Genomic DNA, 22,934 nt, shown 5'->3' with positions numbered 1-22,934 from the left:
AGCATGTATGAAAAGCATTTTAACATCAATCTTTTGGGAAATTCTATATTTAGGCTAAATCTGAAAGAGATAAGAAGAAAAAAAACAGGAAAAATGTGATTTATTTTACTTTTGCTGTACTTTAAGAATCCCATATAGCCCCAATCCTGAATCAGGATGAATACTGCATATTTTCAATGTGGTAAAAAAACAAAAAAAAAAACAAAAACCACTTATATCCAAAAAGGCAACTTTTCAGTATGAGCCCAAAGATTTCATAATTCATACATTATATTGTATTAGACATTCAGTTATGTGGTTTTGAATAAGCTTTATATTTGTGCCAGAACTATGAAACCATAAATAAAACCAATGATGCCATCTACATAAAAGCACTTAACAGATCTTCTACCCACAGTAATTTACATGTACATCCCAAAAGGTTTATTTCAACAGAATTCCCAAATGAGAATAGTGGTCAATGCATACTGTAAACTGCCATGATTACAGTAAGAAGAAAACAGAGTCATATTATTAAGAAAACGTTTTAGACCATTACAACGTCATGAAGCATTGAGTGTGTTACCCACTTCCATGAAAGCCACCCTACACCACACACCACAGTCACAAAAACATGTGTTGCTTCATTTTTGAGCAATGTGTCCTAGTGGTTGAATATGTTTGTTTGCTCTATGCTGTCATGCTACAAGTAACTCCAGTACATGTTGAACTTGGAACTGGCCTTCAAATAATGGCTTATCTATGAGGGACACCAGCTTTTCCCAAAACTATTGAGAAATTTGTTTTGGTCAGGTGGTGGACCAAAACAAAGGAGGACTGACTGTGTATTCATGCACACAGTGTTCCTTAGCTAGGTTATGGTCACCATCCTAGGAACCTGTTTACATGCAGACTGCCAGAGAAACTATTTATCTTTATCAGTGATAGACCCAAATTTGCCTGGTTGGGGTCTGTCTCTAATAAAGGAACATGCACTTAATGATTCTATTTGTAAATGGCTGATTTAAAACATGTGAATACCACAGGTGATATCGAGTTGAGATCTGTCCATTGAGACACAGGGAACACAGGTGGAAATTAGTTAATAATATTCAGACTGATATCAGGAACAATTTGTTTCTCAGCGAAAGTCGGTAATACATGGGATAGCTTGCCCAAACGCATATTATTAGCAGAGGATCTCGGGGTGTTCAAGATCAAGGCCTGTATTCATAAAGCATTTCCAGGAATGAGTGCTGATCTAGGATCAGTCAAGCATTTTTGCTCATGAGGTCAGGATACAGACTGGGGAAAACCTTATTGTGAATGACAAATTGGAGAACCAAACCGTGGTGATTACATAGCTGGTTACAGGCAGTCATGTCTGTGGGAATTTGTTTCAGATAACAGGGTGAATGCACTACTGTAGAACAAGGACAACAAGAGTGATTTCCACAAAGTACCAGAACATTTTATAATCACAGTGAGTCAGGGCCTTGGTTTAGCATTTCAACATGATTGTGGTGAACATTGCAGTGGAACAACACACAAATGGTTTACTGTATTTGGACACACCGCTTGGAAAAACATGCCTTTATTAAATAGTTAGAAATAGTTAGGTCTTGAGCTTGTCATGCCTGCTTGTGGTATATAATGAGAATGAATGGTTATGACGTTTATGTGCGAGTCATTTGGAAAGTCTGACGTAATAACACGTATTTAAGCTTGATAGCCCCAAATTAGGTAGGCTAATGTAAAACCTGTACCCTGTGAAGAATGATGTTTATAGCTGAGTCATTTGCAGGCCTGCATGGAATCTACACGCACGGAATCTGTGCAGGCAGAATTCTGACGAGAGCTCTGCGGAATTCAGTTGTAAAATGTTGCAGGTCTTTCACAAAGTTAACACAACCTCTCTCCCATGTCTGTGTGACAGTTGTGAGCTAGTTCTTCGTATAAATATGGCAGAAAACAAACAATAATATCAAGAATTAGATTTACAACTGAGCTAAAGAAGCATTTATCAATGAAGACTACAGCCAGAGACAGGGCAAATTAGTTCACCAACGGTTTTAAAAAGGATGGGGAGTGTTATTCTGTCCTGTCTGGCAGCACTCATGGATTAGCCTACCTCAGGGGGCAGATGCTGCTGGAGCATCTGAAGTCCTGTATTCATTCAGAATTCATAAAGTTGGCTGAAATTGATAATCATTCGACAAATTTGATATCACAGAGATGGCTATTTATATAGCTATATTTGGGTAGCTAGCTACCGAATATCAATGTTCCACAAGAAAAGTTAAGCCTGAAACTTGATGATTGACAGTATTGGGAGTAACATTTGAAAAACTACCTGCAGAGTAGCCTCTGCCATATCAACACTACTGGTGGAGTGAGCACACACACCTGGGATGTGATACCAAGCCACAGATTAAGAGAATGAGAATTTTCCACCTGAAACAGTGCAGAGCCCCCCCCCCCCAAAAAAAAGAAGGAAAAAAAAGACCACAGATTATGTCTGGGCTTAGTCATTTGGACAGGCTGTATTGAAAAACCCAAATAAAACCTGGGGGCTTACTGCTACAGTTTTCCCATGTTTGTTAATGGCCTGGTTTCTCAATTACATTTTTAAAGGCAAGTCCAAACAGAAAATTCAATTCAATTAATTCAGCAATGTGTTTGCATATGCTTGTTTGTGTGTGTGTATACATAAGTCTTAAGTCTTAATACATGATATCATGCAAAGAAATAGAGTCTGCAGTCCTGTGTAGTTCTCTGAAAATCTGCAGCATACTCAACAAGTTTTATACCTTCTATACAGACAGAGAAGCTTACAGTTTTTCCAAAGAGATAGGGAACAAGAATAAATCTTTTTCTAAGGGAACTAATTGAACATGGGAGGTTACATATTTGACAACATGCCCAAACTATATGTTGGGCAGCTCGTAAACTAAGATAAGGTACCAGACATAAAGATATACACTCAAAACAAGCCTTCTTTCTAATTAACCACAAAAGAAATGAAAAGTATGTTAAATTAATCCACACTTATTTTTCTTCTTTAAAAAGATTTAATTTAAAATTTAAAGATCTCTAGAAACCAGACAGATTTTAATACAATCACATCATTATTTCTGGAATTAGTCTGTGGTTCAGTATGGTACAAAACAATAATATACATTTTATTATAGCAGTTATTTTTTCCATTAAAAAACGTTCTCCAAATTTGGAGATGCTAAGAATGCTACATTCCTGCAACTTCCTCCATGAATTTGTGAGACTGAAGTCAAGGATGCCTAACAGAGGCCAGTTATACATAATATCTCTGGATGGGTGACATCTATATAGCCAAAAATCTCTTCCTCAAGGTATTTAAAAAAATTTGAAACCAAAAAAAAAAAACCAGTGAGCAAATCTACTGAGAGAGGTAAACATACGATAAGAACAATTCATGCAACTGAGTTTAGGTACTCTTCAGTAGAGAATAACCAGGGCTGTGTTGCACAAAGATTAGTGATGCAAACCAGCCATGTAACCCTAACCATAAACCTAAATTTTTCTCTCTTACAGAATTCCCTGAACATATTTGTCCAGTGTCCCCTGGAACATTATATATAACTAACGAGGAAAACTGAAGAAAAGGAAACTGCAGAAATGACCTTGGGATGTTGGCTAGTTTGGTCTTTTCACCCGATTCCCTTAAAAACAGTTCAAGGTCATGAATGCCAGGAACGTTATCAGTGTCAAACAAATCTACTGTTTCAAAGCTTTCATTCGGAACATTTTCGCAATGTATTTGGCACATGTACTCCATGTCTATTTATTTATTGATTTATTTTTTGACTAAAAGATAACAAACCATTAAGTTTGTGTGCAAACATGGCTGGAATGTTTTTTTTTTCTGTATCAGAACTTTGGAATGAAATGTTCCAAGACAGTTGGGGCAGGTTTGCTGATCATTTCTGTCAAATTGGCATCACGGGACTGATTGCTGTAAATGCCCAATCCTGCACTCCCTCCTTTAACAACATCAGGAGAATCCACCACTTCCTCACTAAAGAGGCTGCACACACAATTACTTGTACAAGCCCTCGCAACTTCACATCTGGACTATTATAAAGCCTGACTGGCCAGTTTGTGACCTGTGTCATCGGACCACTGAAACATACCCTGAATGCTGCTGTCTACCTGGTCTTCCACCTGCATGTGCCAATAGGTCATGTCACTTTTGAACACATTGATGGTGGGTGAGGTGAGTTCCCCTTCACTGTAAAGCACTTTGAGCATTTGGAAAAGTGCTATATAAATGTAATTAATAATAATAAATAATAACCTTCACTGGCTTTCAGTGGCTGCATTCAACATTCTCACACTGACATACCAAGCTACGAACGGCACTGCCCCTTCCCATCTTCAGACAATGATGACCCCAACACACTCCAGCTGAACCTTTTTATTCACCATCCTCTCACCAACTGGTTCTCCCTTCTCTATGAGCTCCTGTAGGCTGCTCTTCAAAAAGACCCTGGCTCTTCACTGCCCTCATTTCCTAATGGAGGGACGACCTCCCGCAAACGGTCAGAAGGGAGATTCACTGCCACTTTTTCCAAAAACCTCTATAAACCCATTCACCCCTTCAGACTAATCCTCAATGTTTCTTTTTAAAAAATAACATTCTTCTTGCCTCACAAGTCTTAGGTATTAGAATTAAGTTTCTTATTTTTTAGCACCAGCTTAGGTTTCTCTTGGCAGTAGCCTACACTTGATCCATCTTTTAAGTAGAATATTGAAATAATATTTTGTTAGATAAAAACAGAATATATTATTATTACAGACTGGACAAGTAGTTACTGAATGTGTTATGAAAAAAAACAATTTATTTGGTATTTTTTACATGGTGTCAGAGTGTGATTTGCTTTTGCATTATATTCAGGACTACACTATCTAATTTCCTTCTAAACATATATTTCAAAGTCTATATTGCAGCATAAATATTCACAGACAGATGTATGTTACAACAAAGGTTAATAAATTAGTAACTGTTAGGTGACCTCATTACGTGAACAAAAACAAAACAGAATTGACATAAAACAACCTCATTTCAATAAGTTAAACATGGGAAAAGTGTTCATAGTGAAAGCGCCAGCTAAATATGACAGGATTACTTACTGAGTAAGACCCATAACAGAAAGCATAACCTAGCCCAATGGCACTCAGTTTATTTATTCATACACATACGGGTCATACCAGCAAGCTACGTTTGCATAGCAAACCATGCCTCCACCATTCTGACTGCATTGATTTTTTTACTCTGGACAAGATTATCCAAGGTGACACAGCACTTTACAAAAATAAAAAAATGAAGGTGACACAGCACTTTACAAAAATTTAAAAAATGAAAATAAAAAGCTTTCACACAGTTTGATACTTGACTGATGGAATTCTGGCTTGTTGTCGTACTTACTCAAAACGTACACCAAACAAAATAATACAACAACCTTGATACAAACACAGGCTAATTCTTAGCTATAACATCCCCTGTCACTGCTGTTCAATGAGCAACACTCAAACAAGTAACCACGTTAACATTCCTCTTCCTCGCCTAGGAAAAATTTCTTGACTTTACATTCCAAATTAAATAAATAAGATTTTTTCAAGATGTCTACCATTATACAGGCAAATGGCTGATCTTTGCGGCTCTCCTGAATAGTCAGGAACATGTTCACTAGGGGCACATTTTTGCCCTTCTCCTTGGCTATCCTTCTCATTGTGTTTTCAAGTCGTCTGCGTTTCTTGAGATGGAGAGGATATTGGGAGACGTAGTCCATCACAGCCCTGTCACACACAGCCTGATCTGTACGGAGAAAAGATTTCCACATGACATTATCATTCTCCAATACGACATGTGCCATTACTGTTTGAGAACGGTGTGTTAACAATTGTAAATAGCAGATAAATAAACGAATAAATGAGATAGATGAGATGATATATTGACTGACCACAGAATTAAGCCAAAATCTCACCTTCGGAAGAGCCTGAAAGGTCACAGCTGCGAGGCTTGCACAACGTACAAAACGTGTCCCGTTTCGCGTGGCCGGGAATGGCTCTCTCGTGGTCTTTGCACCGAGAATGTTTCTGACATGGTTCTATGCTCGAGTACTCGGACGAAAAGTAGCCCTCCTCACACGGGACACATTTGACGTCGGCCTCCGCTGTACCTTCGTGGAATAAAAATAAATAGTAGGATCACTCATTCATTTCATTCAAGGTCTTTGTATAAACCTTAGCTAAAGGCGTCTGAAGGAACCCATTGCTAAATGATTAAATACACTGTAGCCTTTACCGCTATAGCCTTCATCATAAGCACAAACGAGCATATTAATATACTGCAACTGCTTTCAAACATAGTGCAAAAACTAAAATCAAACGGAATCGCAAGTAACAAGAAATAAAAAAATTACGAAACAAAAAAACCCGAAACCGACGGAATAAGTTTACATATTTTACAAGGCACGTAAAAATCACCAAAGAGAGGTTCAAACTACCTATATCTAAATGAATGTAGTAGGTTTTGCAGTGAGTGTACGAGAATGGTTATGGGGTATAACTTACCAGTCACATGTACGCCTTCACCGGGAGGACAAGTGCTGTGCTTCATGCAAAATCCTTGATTAAAATAATGTCCAGATTTACACTCGCACACCCTATTGTGTGTTGCGTTACAGGGTGATTTTTCGAATTGGTCCTCCATGCAGAAAACATTACAATATCTGCATCGCTCTATGTAATTCCAGAATTCAGTGTAATGCCGGTCTGGGCATGCGCCACACTCTGTTGGCCTTTTCTTTGTGCAGTGCTTCACCACGTGAGTTCCAGGGGGACACTTGTCACACGTCACGGGAACTCCCGTCACGTCATCTGTCCACTTGTAAACTGGCGCTTGCAGTTCGTTGCTATTACACGGCGCAAAGGCCAAAGCAGCAAGGACAATTACCACCTGCTGAATGAAGAGATGCGGTAAAATTACGATCTGTACGAACATACACAAATGTTACATTTTTTTGGGCAACATGTATTCTTGACGCAAAATTCGCATACCCAACTGTATAGAAACAAGTTAATACATGTTAATCTACGTTAGAAAATGTTGCAAATAACATAGCCTACCCCCTTTACTTACCTACATCTTAGTCTATATAGTACAAATTCTGTACAAAGAAAACCCGTCCAAATGGGTGTTACTACGTTCGTAAATGTTGCAAATAAAATCCCATTTTCACCTACATCTTAGTCTACATAAAACTAATTTTGTGGGAAAATATTCGCAAGAAATTAAATGAGCAACTGCTAGCATGCATCTGACTTGGAATGGCTTTAAAAGTAAACTCAAAAGGGCATATTTTAACATGAAAAGGGGTTGAATACGGCGATAACGCCCCGTATTAAAACCAATGTACAAAGGCTACTTACTGTATTCATGTCTTACCGACGCAGGTCTTCATTCCCCATTGCAAGGGCTGTTATATAAAGCGCAGGACGATATTGGAATTATCGCGTCATCGCACTGTCATTCTTACTCAGCACACGTGGGCTGAAGGCAATTGTTTACATATACAGTAAAACTTATAATGGAACTCGTTGGGAAGGCACGGGATGTCTACAGGATAAATGTACATGTTCTACAGTGTAATCATTTTAGCAGTGGTACTTTTGTTTTTATCGTTAAGGCAGCGGTCCTTACTCTTATACAAAAAGCGCCACTGTGGGTGCAGGCTTTTGTTCCAACCAAGCTGTAACACACTTGATTCTACTAATCAATCATAAGAGCCTTTGCTAAGGACCTTGATAAGCACGATCGGGTGTATTACTGCTTGGTTGGAACAAAAGCCGGCACCCACACTTTCAGGATAAAATTAAGGATCCCTGCGTTAAGGTAAACAAGAAACACGGAAAAACTCCCGCAAGGCACAATAGACGGGTATAAGATACTGTCACAGTGGGGTGGCCAATACGCCTTGACTACAGTACCAAAAGACAAACGGAATTTTAAAGTCAGAATACATAAACTAAATATGAATCTATTGTATGATATTTCCTGCGCAAGTAGTCTATGTTACACAGTTACCGAGAAAAATATAAAGCAACAAATATTCCAGACTGTAAAGGAAATACAGGTAGACTATGTTTCACAAGCTTAATTTAACTGGAAATCAATTTACAACCGTTAGTGCTCAGAGTTCAAGACATATTATTATCTTATTTTATGTTCACTGTTACGCACCACCTGACCAAAACAAATTCCTTGTATGTGTAAACCTACTTGGCAATAAACCCGATTCTGATTCTGATTCTGATAATATTAATTATGCATTAAACTGCACAGCTGCTACATAAACAGTCAATTAAACCACGTCACCCCACTGAAGACCCACCTCTTCAGGCTGCACCTCTCCCCATCCCTCCCTTCCCCCCCCTGTAAATGACTAAACTTAGGGGTGTAACTAGGCAGCTGTTTAATAGGTGACTTAGTTGATGCGCCAGTCTTAACGACTACTTGTATTTTTATTTATTTTTTATTTTTCCATAGATTGCGTTGTTGCCGTTCTCGTTGTTAGTGTTAATCAGTTTAACCACCAGGGTCCAAGTTGAACTATGCGGTTGTTCCCTGTACTTGGACCGGTACTTCTCTCTAGGGGTTTCGTCATACTTGTTCCTGGTTATGGTTATACACTTTGTTGTACGTCGCTCTGGATAAGAGCGTCTGCCAAATGCCTGTAATGTAATGTAATGTAATGTGTAAGTATATAAAAATGATCTTAAAACCTATTATAAAATGAGTCATTTTACAAGTTGCGTGACTGTGCACCACGTATAAAGGTCAACATTTTTAACGATGCTCTTAAGACACAGGGGAAAACCCCATAACACTCTTCCCTTACATAATAATGTCCGTTCTTAAATTACGCGTAAAACACGGCTGTTTAATGACTCAGTTTATTGGACAGGGCTAATGTCAGCTTTGCAGTTCTTCGTTTCCCTAGGTATCTGCCATCAACAATTGGTTGAGCAGTAACTGTCTGAAGCTAAATTAGGACAAAACTGAAATTCGTTTACTTGGCTGCACTTCTCTTTAAGCTGGGGGATTTTACCCCCCAGGTCAAACCAGAAGCAACAAGCCTGGGGGCCATTTAGACTCTGATTCTCAAAGTTTTGCATCACACAAAAAGTGACCCCCCCCCCCCCCAAAAAAAAAAAAAAAATCTATTAATAGGCTACAGCTTACACAGAACACACGGTCTCGTCACCAAAAAGAAAAAAAAAAGCAGAGCTCATCACTCTGGTTTTCCCTAAACTGGCTTCCGGTGGCATCCAGGACAGACCTCAAAGTTCTTCCGCTCGTCTAGAAAGCACCTAGGCTAAAGCCCCGCGTATATCGCAGATTCCCTGGGTTCCTTATGCCCCTGCATGAGCGCTCGGGTCATCTGATGCTGACTCACTGACCTCTCAATACCACAGGGCCAAAAAAATAAAATAAAATAAGATTGAGGAAGCAGCCATCTTAAATCATGCACCCAGACCCTGGAAAAGCCTGCTCAGGGCTTTTAGGGAGGTGCACTCAGTGGACACTTAAGCCCCAGCTAAATATTTATCTTTTCAATATAGCTTCTTAACAATTGATAATTTATTTTTAAAGTACTCTTAATACATACACATATTTAACACGCATGCACTCGTGTCACTTCAACGGGAATTCAGATTTCATGGATTTTCTTTTTTATATCATCTTATTGTGCGTAATCCGTATTTTCGTCAATCGTGCTTTTGTTTTAACCTTCGTGTAAAGCATTGAGGGTGGCATGTGTTGAACGAAAGGTGCTATATAAATAACTTATTATTATTATTATTATTATTATTATTATTATTATTATTAATGATCATTACGATTGTTATTATTATTATATTTTGTCACTTCCTGAGCATTTAAACGAACGTAGCGGTACCAAATGATGCAACAATCATTGGTCACCAATCAGGTTTCAATACCATCTTTGCATTCCATGTACGGCCGAGATTATTTCCTTCCAGACAGAAACAGAAGTCAATGAAACGAACCAGTACGGGAAATGTGTGGAATTCCAAAATTCCCAAAGTGGCACAATCTCATTGTATGCTAGTTGTTAGCTGTTTTGGAAAAGTTTTAGAGCCTGGTTTGTTTGTAGGTTTATTTAATTGACTGTGTTTTCTTTTAAAATTCCAAAGAAATCAACAGCCTCACAACTCTCCATAAACCTGGTTAAAATTTGATAGAAATGTTGTGCGAGCTCGTCTGGTCATGCAGTAGAGGCTAAGACCCTTGGCGTTGTCAAGACAAGCCTTGACATAGTGCTAAATTCGCTTTGGATCAGAGGTGGGCAAGGCTGTTCCTCTAGGATCCGTTTGCATTCATGTTCTTGCACCCGTTACCCTGGTTCATGCAGATATTTAGCAACAAAGCTGGTTCGTCTGGAACCGTAGAAAATGAACACATTGGGGAGGTTCATATGGGGACACAAGAACAGTCTTCAGTTGGGATTCATGAACCTGCCCAGAAATGTCAGTAACTGCAACGCACAAATGGACATGGCCCTCCTGCCCACCGCTGCTTAACACAATAAATGTAAATGCAAAGTCTGAATGGGCTGAACACACCATTCTTTTCTATATTTTGCTCGTCTGGCAATTGCAATACTAATATTAACACTACAACTATTAGTACTACTGCTACTACTAATAACAACAATAATAATCACTGCCGTCAAAACAGTTACTAATTCTCCTTCACCATTCAGTCAATGCGACACTTTCCCAACCCGTAAACAAGTTTTGACAAGGTATGCCATTGAATTGGTCCACGTGGGATTCAATTTTTCTGTAGCAAACAAAAAGCTTACCTTTATAGAAAATAATTTTAATATCAAGTTTGAACATTTTTACCATTTGAAATATTTTCTTTAAACAGTATTCCAAGCTGGTTATTTTCACAAATTGTAACAAAGCAAATACTGAATGAAAAAAAAATTATAATAATTTGCGTGCCCTTTCCTACGCCAGCACTGTAATGTTAACATTCTCGTTTTTAGACAGAACCCTGACCCATTCTCATAGTCATTCATCACATCCAGCAAAATGCAGTTTCTTGCTAAAGGTGAACTTGAATTCCCGGTTTTCCTTAAAGGGTAGTCGTGCACCGTCGTCCAGTACTGAAAGAACCGGCCGGGCGGCCAGTCACAGAGGTGCCGGGTGGAGGGTGCGTTCCATACATCTTGCGCCATCCAAAAAGGAAAATCCTTGGCTTGCAAAACAAAACTTCTGTGTCTGCATTGAGCCTACACCCGCTTAGAAGAAAAGCCGCCACCCCCCCCCCCCGGTTTCTGTTTCTGTTACAGGCGAGGCCGGGAGGTCCTGGAAATGTTGACACATTGGGAGCAGGACGGACAAACTTTCCAGGCGGGGAACTCTTGGCTGTGCGGCGCGGCGTGACGGTGGCGACGCCTACTTTCTCTGACTGGAAGAGAAGAAGGCGGAGATCTTGCTTTGTCCTCTCGCTGACGTCTCGCTGGAACCTGAAAGAGGCCGACAGACGCCCGACGGCTTAATCGAATTTTCCTCAGTAGCCACGGGAAAGCAAAACATGGCTAATGCGGGTTGTCCGTCGCACCGATGCTAAACACCGTAACGCAATGTATCCTGCATCTGTTCACACACAGAGCAAGGCTGCTCTAAGGGCCGTTATGTCGATCACGTAATCTTCAGACCTACCAGAGAGTAGGGGTAGAACTTTGTGGAGCATTCAACAGGCTTTCGGGTTTTACAATGGTAGTGTTTCTGGGACCACTGCATACCCAACATGTTTGTAGGGGACACAGAAACATACTGTATGTAGGCAGCATATTGGGGTGGCATTGTAGTATAATGGCTAAGGAGCTGGTCTTGTAACCTAAAGGTCACAGGTTGAGCGTCTGCTAAATGCCTGTAATGTAGGCAATTAGTGAGTTAGTGGGTAGCGGGAGGGGTTCTATGCGTCAGTGGGTTAACGGGGGGGGGGGGGGGTATTACCTGGCGCTTCCAGGCGCACCTGGGGGTCCTCGGCTGCTGGAGCTCGGGAGGGCGAGGCTGTGCCCCCCCCCGATAGGTCCTCTACCATCCTGAGGAAGCGCTCCTTGTGCTGAGGCCGCACGAACATGGAGAAGGCTGTGGAGACAGGGCCCCCGAAATCATCACCTCAGACGACGCCCGCCCATGCCTCACTTCCTGTTCTGGGACCGCAGCGCCTGTCCCATGGGCTCCGGTACACATTTATATGCCTTTCACTATGGAGTCTTTTCCATGCAGTAAACGACGGGGCTGGACTCTCCAACTGACCAGACACAATGGTCTTTAGTATGTTTAAAAGAGCAGCAGCTACTACATAAGCATAATACAATACATTTTTCAAACCTACGACCTCCTGTTTGGAATGTTTTTTTAGTCTACTGACAGTTCTACTCCTTACCTGTAGCTCATATCTGCAGTATTGAATTTCGAGTGAATGGAGTAAATTGGACTAATTTGTTGGGTAACACTTTACAATAACGTCACATGAATTGGCATTAACTAATGTAGTTGTTAACATGAGTTAATGATGTACAAATGCATTAATTACGCATTAAATCTAGTTACCAGTTAACAAATACATTAACTGAAGTAGTTGTAACATGATTATTTATACATTATGAAAACATAGGATAACCTCATAATTAACCATTAACAAATACATTAACTGTTTTTTAATCCCAGTATGAACTGGCATTAACTAATGCAATTGCTAACATGAATAAATGATGTACAAATACATTAACAAAGCTGTACAGATGAACTTTTCAGTAAGCAGGTAACAATGACATTATTTAATGCCAATTCATGCGACCTTATTCTAAAGTGTTACCACTGACTGAGTACAATAATCTCCCCTGAATAACTGGTAATGGAAGGCATTTGGATAAAAGCGTTCTCAAATCAAATTCACAAATGAATCACAATATTCCAGCTTTTCCTCCTGAAGCACTCTAGTTCTAGAAATTTCTTCTCTGACAATATGAGACTCCAAAATTCAAAAACCAAACATGGCTCCAAGTTTCGGATACTGACGGTGTCTTCATGCAAAACCTAGGCCTTCAGAAATGGCAGATCAAAGTAGGCAGAGTACTTACTTCTAAGAAGAGAAAAACCTTCCGATCTCTCCGTGAACAAACTCACGACCTCCGAGACCATGCTTTCATAATTGTCTGTATTTTTGTACTCCTGAACTGCCATTAACAGCCGTTTAAACTTTTCCGTTCCGAATGCATTCTTGACGTCGGCGATAAATGCAGAATAGACTTTGCTCTTCTGCATAGGTTGGCCAGGCGTGACGACCGTCTTCCGAGATGGCGGCTCGCCGTTTGCTGGAAGGTGCAAAAATCAAAGCATGCCCCACAGGTGTGTGAAAACATTATCGCATGTGCGCTTGTTTATACAGGTGGTCACATGACAAAACACCAGGTGCTCTGGATACTGTCCAGTTGCCCAGTCAGCATTTTCAAATTTTCAAAAGTTTTTTTTTTTTCTTTCTTTTTCTACATTTTCTCCTTCAGTTTTCAGTTACTGACGACAAGGCCGCTGGGTATGTCCCTGTGCGTAAAAAGACTCACCAGTGCTGGTGCCGAGATGAAAAAGGTGGGAGCCTCCTTTGTTCAGGAAGGCGCTGGTGTTCAGCTGATCATGGGAGGACGCGGGGGCAGCGAGGGAGGTCTGCTTTTCGGCCTTCGCTGCAAAGCCAGAAACAGAAGACGAGGTCGCTGTCATTCAAAATGGATCAAAGGTTGTCCAAAATGGACAGAAAACTTACCGAGACACATTGCAAGCAGGTTACATGAGATTAGATTTTGTTTTTCTACGCGCAGCTAACCAACTGGGGGAAAAGCACAGAAGAGTATTTTTGGTACAAAACCACTGGGGCCACCCTCAAGACCGTGTCAACAGGGTCCGAGAGAAACGCAGGTCGCTGGGAAACCAAGTCCGATTCAAGACTGTTCAGTTTCAAGCCCTGCAGCGCTGCAAAGCACACGAGTTTCTATTAATAAAAAGAAATTAGGGGGGGGTGTGTGTGTGTGTGTGTGTGTGTGTGTAACCAGGCATGCAGTTTACTACAGCGAGAGCGAAAGAGAGAGAGAGCAAGACAGAAATGTAAACCACAGTGAGTACACAACCTCTCGGTTGTAGTAAATCTGACTTGTCATCATGCATCATGACGCCCCCGTCCCTCCTCACACACCACGGCGTGCTGAGTCGTATATCTGGGTAAGACGGCAGTCACGCATATTGCTTTGTCACAGAATGATACGGTGAGTCACTCCCTGTGCGTCAGCCGATTGGCAGATCGCTGGAGAGCTGCCGGAGGCCGCGGCTCACTTACGAGCGATCCCAGGAATGTGCACCCGCCAGTGCGCTCCATAAAGGACTTTTTATTCTCGGGCAGCGCTGCGAAGGGGAACGCCGAAGGAGAACCATAAATGGTCTGATATTTGCTCGTGTGAAACGAACCGGACCAATACGATGTGACAAGACAGCAAACTGGTTCAGACTTTAAAAGGACTACTGTAAGTGATAACACCCTCAGTAATCAAAGGCAGGTACCTTAATCCAAAGCATACAATAAATAAATAGATAATAATAATAATAATGGCAAAAATTAAATAAAGAGCATTATGCAGTGAGAAGTTACAAGATAACTGAACAGAAAAATAACAGGGAACAATATCATACCATTTCAAATATAGGCTTAGTAAGAGTAGAAGAAAAAGTCAGAAAAAACACATACAAAATAATTACATTCATTCATAGATTAATATTCATTTCATATCACCCTGAGGGGGATCCTATCCCAAACATACTCATAAGACTATTTTAAATTCTAAATAAATTCCTTTCCTCCCTAAACTCTCTATCCAGCACCAACCACCCTTTTTTAACATATCTGGTGAGGTAGAAAAAAAAAAACCTAGGCCACCCCCCCCCCCAAATTTTAATATTCATCATCGAGGCACCCCTTCCATCCCCTCCCTCCCCACCACCCCAATTATCCACCAAATAAAATCTTAAAGGGCGGTAATACCTAAACTATTAAAGGCAGTCCGGTTATAAAGATTGTGTTTACTGTGGAAGACAGAATAATGTGACAATTATGATATAAATAATTTTGCTCAAAGAACAGCTGCTGTGCAGGCCCGTGACTAAGTCCTGGGTTTCCCTTACAAGTTTAGCAAAAAGATTACAAGTTACATTCCTAAAACCTCTATTAAGAGTTCTTTCCCTCCTTGATTGGACAGAGTATGAGGTGGTTTCCGACGAACTGTTAACATTTTTCCCATGGCACGCAGGACTGCCTGCTGCCGTGGGCTATGCATGGAAAATTGTGGACACTCACTCAATCACTCACGGGCGACCTTTGCATGGCAAATTGTGGTCAGTCACTCACTCACTCATGGACGACCTTTGAGGGACGTTTAGTAGGACGCATGCACAGGTGCATCTCCCAAAACCACCACTTCGAACGGCACAACATTTTTAAGCAGTTTTATCTCCTAACGTTAGCTAACATGGTAGCATTATGCCATCTTTAGTTAACCTCTTAGCGCAAAGCCCCTATTGTAATCTCGGCACCCCGGCTCAAAGCCGCCGGCGTGCCGAGATTACCCAACTCAGACATTCGGTGCTACTGCAACCAAAGTGTGAGTTAAAAACAGAAACGCATTGTTTTAGTTTCATTAGTAGACGATACACGACAACTATGCTGAAAATGGAGTTTCGCAGCCCCACCATTGTCGCTCTGGTCGTCCATTTAACACGCACCCCCTCCCTGCAGTTTCATCGACAACTACACCCCCCACCCATGACATAATGGACAATATTTTCTATCTTGGCATTCATAAAAATATTATTTTACCACTAAAAAAAATCGTATTCCGTCATAGCAACAAGATAAACCTGACAATAGCCCTAAGATATGCCTATACAGCAGTGAAAACGCTGCTCACTGAATAACGAAATAAACGAGAAAAAGTTTTTAAAAATGATACCATGTCATTCTACAGTCAATATCTGGGACTAGATATTGAATAAATATACAACCTTGCTGTTGGTTTTACGTGTAGAGATGTCCCTTTTGAGACTGTGTGGTCATATATTGTCTTGGACAATCGGTTTGGGAAATATACACGCATTTGTGACGCCTGGGTATCTTCCAAAATAGCTGTGCATAATACCACACCTGTTGTTTACCTGTCGTCGCCCTTTTTAGTACCGTCTGGCTTGATTGACAATTCATTAATTCAGTAGGTGAGAGTATAAGCTTTCTGACAATGTATAACATGTCTAATTCCGCTTTTGGAATAGCGTTTTATAGGTCAGCGCAACAGAAAATATTCTTAGCATCGCATTCACTTACGCATTCACTCTGTTAGCAGACAAATACACTGCACCTAACAAAACGTGGTTAACGATATTTCGTAATTTCTTGGAAAATACTATTATTATTGAGGACTTCTGGACATAGCTAGCTGACATCGTTTTCTGGAGCAAAACAGAAGCGAATAGAACAGTATCATTGACACTGTCTCTGTCTCCATCTGCCGAACATAGATGAAATTTCATCATTGCTGTGTAAGTATTACTGCTCAAAATATTTTGGTTATATAAGTTATTTTTGAAATTGAGTATCTTTAAATAGGTTAGTGGTGTTATATAATGTGGATATTTCACAATAGTTTTTGTGAAGCATGCAACAGTGACGACGTGAGAGTTGGAACATTGCCAAAACGTGGCAGACGGTTGAAAATTGTTTTCATGTCGTCCCATCCCCATACAAGAAAACATACCAGAGTACAGAGTATAGAAATACACACAAGAGTTAATTATTACACATTTAGGTACTGTACTGCATTGTGTGACAATATTTTAGCATTATTTTTTAATCTGATAGCAATGTCTCATCTTAAAACTTTATAATGGACAAAAAGCATTTTATTCATATTTGGAGAGATTTTGGATATGTTTCTGGACCCCTAGATATTTCAGGCCACTGTACTGACTGAAAGCTTGTAATTCCCACTGGAAAATTTTGCAACAGTGATTTTCTTGAGTTAAAACAGTTGATCTGTAGTGAAATACGCAAATATGTTGTGATTTACAGCAATGCATAATTTAGGCATTTTGGATAGATTTGGAGACGCTGGGTACACTGCTTAGTTTTTGCTTCATACCTCTATAGTAGTTCTACATATCCACCCTTAGATTTTATGAACTTGTGGTCAAGAAGTTTTTGATCTAGCACATGTATAGTTTAATATGCTGTATATATGCAATCTCTCAGTACTTCATTGCAAACTTAAAAAGTGCAAATTCATTTTTGATTTTTTGTCAAAAAAATTGCATCTGTGGCACTTTATTTCTTCCAAAATTATGAATATAAACTAATCTGCGTTATTATTGTAAATTGTACAGATGTCTTGCTTCATTTAAGCCATTTTTCAAGTATCTGTGGTGTTCACATCTGGAATTATAAAGCCTTAAATAGGGTACGTATGGGCAAGGATTGGCAAGATTTGGCTTGTGCGCTAAGGGGTTAACCTAGTTAGCGCATACCACCCATACAGATGTATGGACACACGGAGGACAACAAATAACGTTACAGAGGTGAGGACATGCCATAGCTAGCTAGCTATATATTAAAAGTTTTACTCATGACACTTTGTACAGGTACGCCGTGGGTCTGGACGGTTTTGTGCTTGTTTTTTAACAACAGTGGATCCTGTTTGCCAAAGTAATTTCTATGGTATGCAGAATATCTCATCTGTATCAATGTTTAAAACCAGTGAACCAAAGTGAACCAATATGTTGGAACACATACTTTCCAACATCCTGCCAGAATCTTTTCACTGGTGGACATTCCTGCATTGTATGTATAAGAAAGGCTCCGATCTGATTTGATTAACAAAGATTGCAAATAGAGGATGATATTCAAATGATATTCACAGTGCATCTAACTTTTGATGTCAAGTACAGTCTATATAGAAATTAAAATGACTCCTGATAAGAAGGTGTGTCACTTACCTGCACGCTCCTCATAAGAGGGCGTGTCAGAGACGTGCACGCTCCTGATAAGTACACTGGTATCACTCTGATGCATTAGCTTGTCCTTCTGCGCTTTGGACAGAGAGTGCTCCGGCTTGTAGCCACACCCAATCCCAGTCAGCTCCCGGCACGTCTCATCATACCGCTTCTTGTGGTGAGGCTGAATGAACTGGTAGAACTCTGAAAGGACAGTTTAAAACAGCGGAGATTACTTTTCGCCTTCTAGTGGTCAAACACTGTTACTGCTGTTGAGGGTGGCGGGAGCCGCCTCCTCAGTGGAACAGTTAGCGAGTCGTGTGTATCATCCAGTCAGTGTGTGTCAGCCACATGGAGCCTGTCACAGTCGTGCCCGACACAGGACTACAATTCACCCACAGATGGAATGGCCCAACAGCAGCATCCCCCTCCACCCCATGACAAAGCCATGTGGCAATAACTCCACACAACAAGCGGCTGATTCAGGACCTGGTGTCGGCCCATGGGGCCCATCGCACACAGAAACCCATATCTGTGATAGGACTGGGGCACCTGGCAGCCCGGCCACCAGCTGATCTGACTGGTGGAAAATCCAGGGATGTGAACATGGCAAGTTAATTTGCGGCCTTGAGGGTAAATCCATAGATAGACATAAAATAGATACTAACTCGACAGAGTTAAACAATTAATTTGTTACAATTCAGGGGTTGCAATTGTCTCTGGAATGAAAACAAGGGAGTCTGGGAACCCCTAATTTAACAAAATATCTAATTATCATAATTATTATCTCATTGGGAGAGTAAGCTACATATCTAGTGTTTATAAAAAATCTCCAAAGCCTAGCAATGTGCAAATGACTTTTACCCGAACTTTGAATGTGTCACAAAGGGGTGGAAGGCAAGTCACTTCCTCTCTTTGGTCATCTCACTTCTGCTTTGCGTGGAACTGACACTCACCTCTCAGAAGGATGTGAGTGTTTGCATCTTTCGTGAACAGCTCCACCAACACCAGCAGAAGCTGGTCCAGGTCGTCCGTCCTCTTGTAGGTCTGCAGGGCCTCCAGGATTTTGTGGGAGTTCACCTGACTTAGTGACCGCTTCATTGCCGCAATAAGCAATTTGGCCTTTTCTGCTTTGGTTTCCTCTTGAGAACTTTGAGGAAGCATTTTGTTCTGAGGGAAGATACAAAAACAGCATTGTCGACGTGACCTTCGGAATAAAGCAAAATTATTCTCTGGCGCACACACACCCACACAGGGAACATTTAAAAAGCATTTCAGTGTTTCAATGTCACTGAAATTTTAAAGGTCACTTCAATAAACCCGCTTGGCTGTTGACAGTTTGCTAATCAACAAAATTGAAGGAGACCAAGTACTGACCCTGGGGTACCCCTACCAAGTCCATATGAGAAGAGCTAAGAGTTCTCGACTTGTTTCTCAAAAATACATTGTCCACCTCATTTCCATTAACAGGTACTAACTCACCTGCCCATCATGTAATTTACCACACGTTTAACACAATAATACTAATTAATGATTCTACCCCGACAAAAAAAAAAAAAGAACTTAAAGCCACACTCTCTGAGAAAGTTTTTTCACAATTCAGTTATTTTAGCAAAACCTATAACTTAACAGCTAAAAGTAATATGGCTTCAAGCAGCAATTACGGGTGCTAAGCATAACAGCACCCCTTGCAAGTTCTACAAGTATCCAACCCTGGATGAAGAGAGTGACAAATTAGCGAAGGTTCCGCAGCAATAGAGGAAAAGGTTGTGTGAATGTTATTAAATGTAGCCACATGGTGCTGCTAATGGAAGGGTCCAACAGAGCATGCCGAGATGCTCTGTGTTTTTATCCCTAACACATATCTTAAGTTTTATTGCAATTAAACAAAGCACTAAGGAGATCTGCTTATTTCCTGTCTGGACAAGAAGGTACAAAAAAGGGATGACCAGTCACTCTTGAGAAGTGTTCTGTACCATCCAATAACAAGTCAAGTTTGAACAAAACATTGCATTGAGGAGATATGGCCTACTCAGAGGCATTGACCTCTGGTCACCTTTATGGGTCTTATCAAAATGTTTTTGATAACTAGCGATCAAAATTCTCCAAAGAGTCAGAAACATTAAGTTTGCAAAGGGGAGGGGGGAGTGTTGGTCACCCTCCAACTACCTAACACAATGACACAAGCTGAAAATGCACTACAACTATTGTAAAATGGAGGGCTAATACTATCATTTCTGTATTTTAAAAGGGGGAGTGGGGTAGGGGGGTGACCAACAGCAATTATACAAGCATTAAATAAACTACAAGCCACTGTAAAATGCTCATAATTACAGACACCAGTTTTAGCATATCGCCTGCAAATTCACACATGACTGGGACTCCCAATGCTGGTCAAAATGGTCTCAAAGACATACATTGTTTTTTTGTACTTAAATTGATTGTTTGCATGTACTGCACACATTTGGCATCCCAATAAAAAAAATATTGGTGGTAATTTCTCTACTTCAAGCATGTGGTGTGTGCTGTAAGCACTGTGTAACAGTTGAAAAGTTCTCACAACAAATAGGCTATGTTGCTAAAAATTAGCACAGAACTGGGAAATGTTGTTCCAAATTGATATTTGGCAAAAATGGTGTCTCTAGGGTGCCTGAAAACGCTGGATCTTGGAGGGTTAAAAAAAGTTCACAAAATGATGAATGTAAATCAGTTATGCCTCTGTATAACTGCAGAGTTGTGTAAGTCGCTCTGGATAAGAGCATCTGCTAAATGCCTGCAACATAAGCAACATAAGCAAGTCAAGTTTTGGTACCCGAAAAATACACGTATGACATCAGCGCTGTCCAAAAGACTAACCTGAGAGAATTTAAGGACTCCAGAGTGTTCCAGAGTGAGTAAGGATGCTTGCTGGTGAACCATGCAACAAGCAATCCATACACATTGTTTCCAAGACTTTAAGCAAACTGGTAGACCACTGGGACAGATGCAACAGGAACAGGAAAATGAGCTAATACTGTTGATTTTGTAGAAGGAAGTTCGCCACCCTAGCTCTCCCTGATCTTCTACAAAGCACTCCCTCATTGCCTATCTTCCGCCATGGGCTGAAGACGCATCTCTTCAGACTATACCTGGACTGACTAACTGTCACCACTCTGCGGATCATTTCTATCACTTAAATTCCCCTCTTTGATATTACAGGTTTCTGAGCACTTTCATTAAAGATCCAGCTGCAATAATGGGATTGTGTGTAGGAACGTATACTGTGCAAGTCATTCTAGAAAGGGTGTCGGTTAAATGGCTAAAAATGTAAATGTAACCCTAAAAAAAACTCGCTTTACCACTTCATTATTCTAGAAGGATGTGCTTTTGCCACTGAGCATTGCTAATTTGAAGTTGTTACCAGAACAGCATTCTCTAAAAGAGAACATTTTCCTCCACCACTGAAGCTTCCTGAGAAAGGCAAAAAGAGGAACTTCTTAAATCAAAAAAAGCCACTTAACAGGGGAGGTCAATCACCAGGACTGCCTCAGTTCTTCCCTTAAGTGTCATGTGTCACTAGTCTTTTTGGGAAGAAACACTGACAAAGAAACGACCACGCTGTGCCTCAAGCAACAAGCGCGTGACGTTTTCACAGGGAACACGAGTGGGTGGGGGGGGAAAGACATTTACGGAACAGGCCTCCAGCAGGGGACCTCCGCGCGCTTACCGGCTCCTGGACCAATCGGATTTTGCGCCTTCCGCCCCGCGATTCGTCGTCCAGCCGTTTGTCATGCTGCAGGGAGAGGGTGGACAGCCGGCTCGCCTGTGCAGAAGGAAGCCAGCCCAACCAAAACAAAAAAAACAAACAAAAAAACCCATGACCTGGGTTGCGAAACGTGCCGCTTCGCAGGTTCGTTACACGCGCGTAATCCTCCACGTGGGGCGCATTGCAAACAGCGCCTCGGCGGCTGGAGATGGCATTCCCATGACACGAGCATTCTTTTTTCGGGTGGGAAAATTCTGGAACGAGGCCTTTTGTGTAGTAGCTATAGTGGGGCAAGTGCCAACATGCTACAAGAATGTTGGCTAGCGTGAAAAACGACATTTACAAAGCATGAACAACGTTGACTCTATTAATATCCCAGCACAAAATTATAATAGTAATAATGGCAGGTAATAATGAGTCAAATGAAAAGGATCATTGGCTCAGTGACCTTAGCTGCGCAGTATAAAATTACTGAACAAAAAAAATTTTATTCACTTCGGTCAGAGAAGCGAGGCTTAAGTAAAATGGGTTTAATTCCTGAACCCAGCAGTTTTAACAGCTAACAGCCCCATTTAACATCCGGCACTCTGGATAAAGTGGAAAGTGAGGGGTTTTTAACTGTTGAATAATAGAAGTGTATCAACAGATAAAACCCCTTACTTATCCAACATGTAAAATAAATGTACTTGATTAGAAAATTATTATAAAAGATACCAATTATCAATTAAATTGGCAAATGTGTTAACAGGCATAGCAACTTGTTGGATCAACCGTTATCAAAATGTACAACACACAACCTGATTAAAATTAAGAGATTTAAGTTTCAACAAGTATACAACGGTTAACTACCTTAAGAGAAAAAACAATTACTGATACAGACAGACAAGTTACAGTGTTTTCAGAAAGTATTCAGACCCCTGCAAAAATTTCTAAAAACCTGTTGTCATTATGTCATTATGGGGTATTGTGTGTAGATTCATGAGAATAAAAATGAATGTAATCCATTTTAGAATAAGGCTGTAACGTAACAAAATGTGGAAAAAGT

At 40.6% G+C, this 22,934-nt stretch overlaps 2 protein-coding genes across 2 annotated transcripts in view; both read right to left on the bottom strand.

The window, feature by feature from the left end:
* Positions 1-4,834: 4,834 nt before the first annotated feature.
* Positions 4,835-7,550, bottom strand: LOC135234608 (tumor necrosis factor receptor superfamily member 6B-like). The gene is made up of 4 exons (XM_064299385.1): positions 7,450-7,550; positions 6,592-6,979; positions 6,003-6,197; positions 4,835-5,833 (listed from the first exon to the last, which is right to left on the bottom strand). The coding sequence occupies exons 1-4, from the start codon at positions 7,456-7,458 to the stop codon at positions 5,562-5,564; spliced, it is 864 nt and encodes a 287-aa protein (XP_064155455.1). The 5' UTR covers positions 7,459-7,550; the 3' UTR covers positions 4,835-5,561.
* A 3,356-nt stretch (positions 7,551-10,906) lies between these two features.
* The window catches only part of rtel1 (regulator of telomere elongation helicase 1), a 44,400-nt gene continuing 32,372 nt past the window's right edge, over positions 10,907-22,934 (bottom strand). The window contains exons 27-33 of the mRNA XM_064299386.1: positions 21,851-21,946; positions 19,101-19,314; positions 18,148-18,348; positions 13,689-13,805; positions 13,209-13,442; positions 12,076-12,210; positions 10,907-11,582 (exon numbers count right to left, since the gene is read on the bottom strand). Of these exons, the coding sequence (XP_064155456.1) occupies positions 11,512-11,582; positions 12,076-12,210; positions 13,209-13,442; positions 13,689-13,805; positions 18,148-18,348; positions 19,101-19,314; positions 21,851-21,946 (1,068 nt within the window). The 3' untranslated portion in view covers positions 10,907-11,511. The remainder of the gene's footprint in view (positions 11,583-12,075; positions 12,211-13,208; positions 13,443-13,688; positions 13,806-18,147; positions 18,349-19,100; positions 19,315-21,850; positions 21,947-22,934) is intronic.

This window comes from Anguilla rostrata, chromosome 11 (assembly GCF_018555375.3).
Source record: "Anguilla rostrata isolate EN2019 chromosome 11, ASM1855537v3, whole genome shotgun sequence".
NCBI lineage: Eukaryota > Metazoa > Chordata > Actinopteri > Anguilliformes > Anguillidae > Anguilla > Anguilla rostrata.
Note: the sequence above shows the minus strand (reverse complement) of the source record. Positions and strands in the feature narration are given on the sequence as shown.

What these genes read in the sequence shown, in the direction of transcription:
- LOC135234608 (XM_064299385.1), bottom strand. An exon ending in TGAAGGCGTACATGTGACTG is followed by an intron (nt 6,198 to 6,591) that starts GTAAGTTATACC and finishes TATTCCACGAAG; the next exon opens with GTACAGCGGAGGCCGACGTC. An exon ending in CCTTTCAGGCTCTTCCGAAG is followed by an intron (nt 5,834 to 6,002) that starts GTGAGATTTTGG and finishes TTCTCCGTACAG; the next exon opens with ATCAGGCTGTGTGTGACAGG.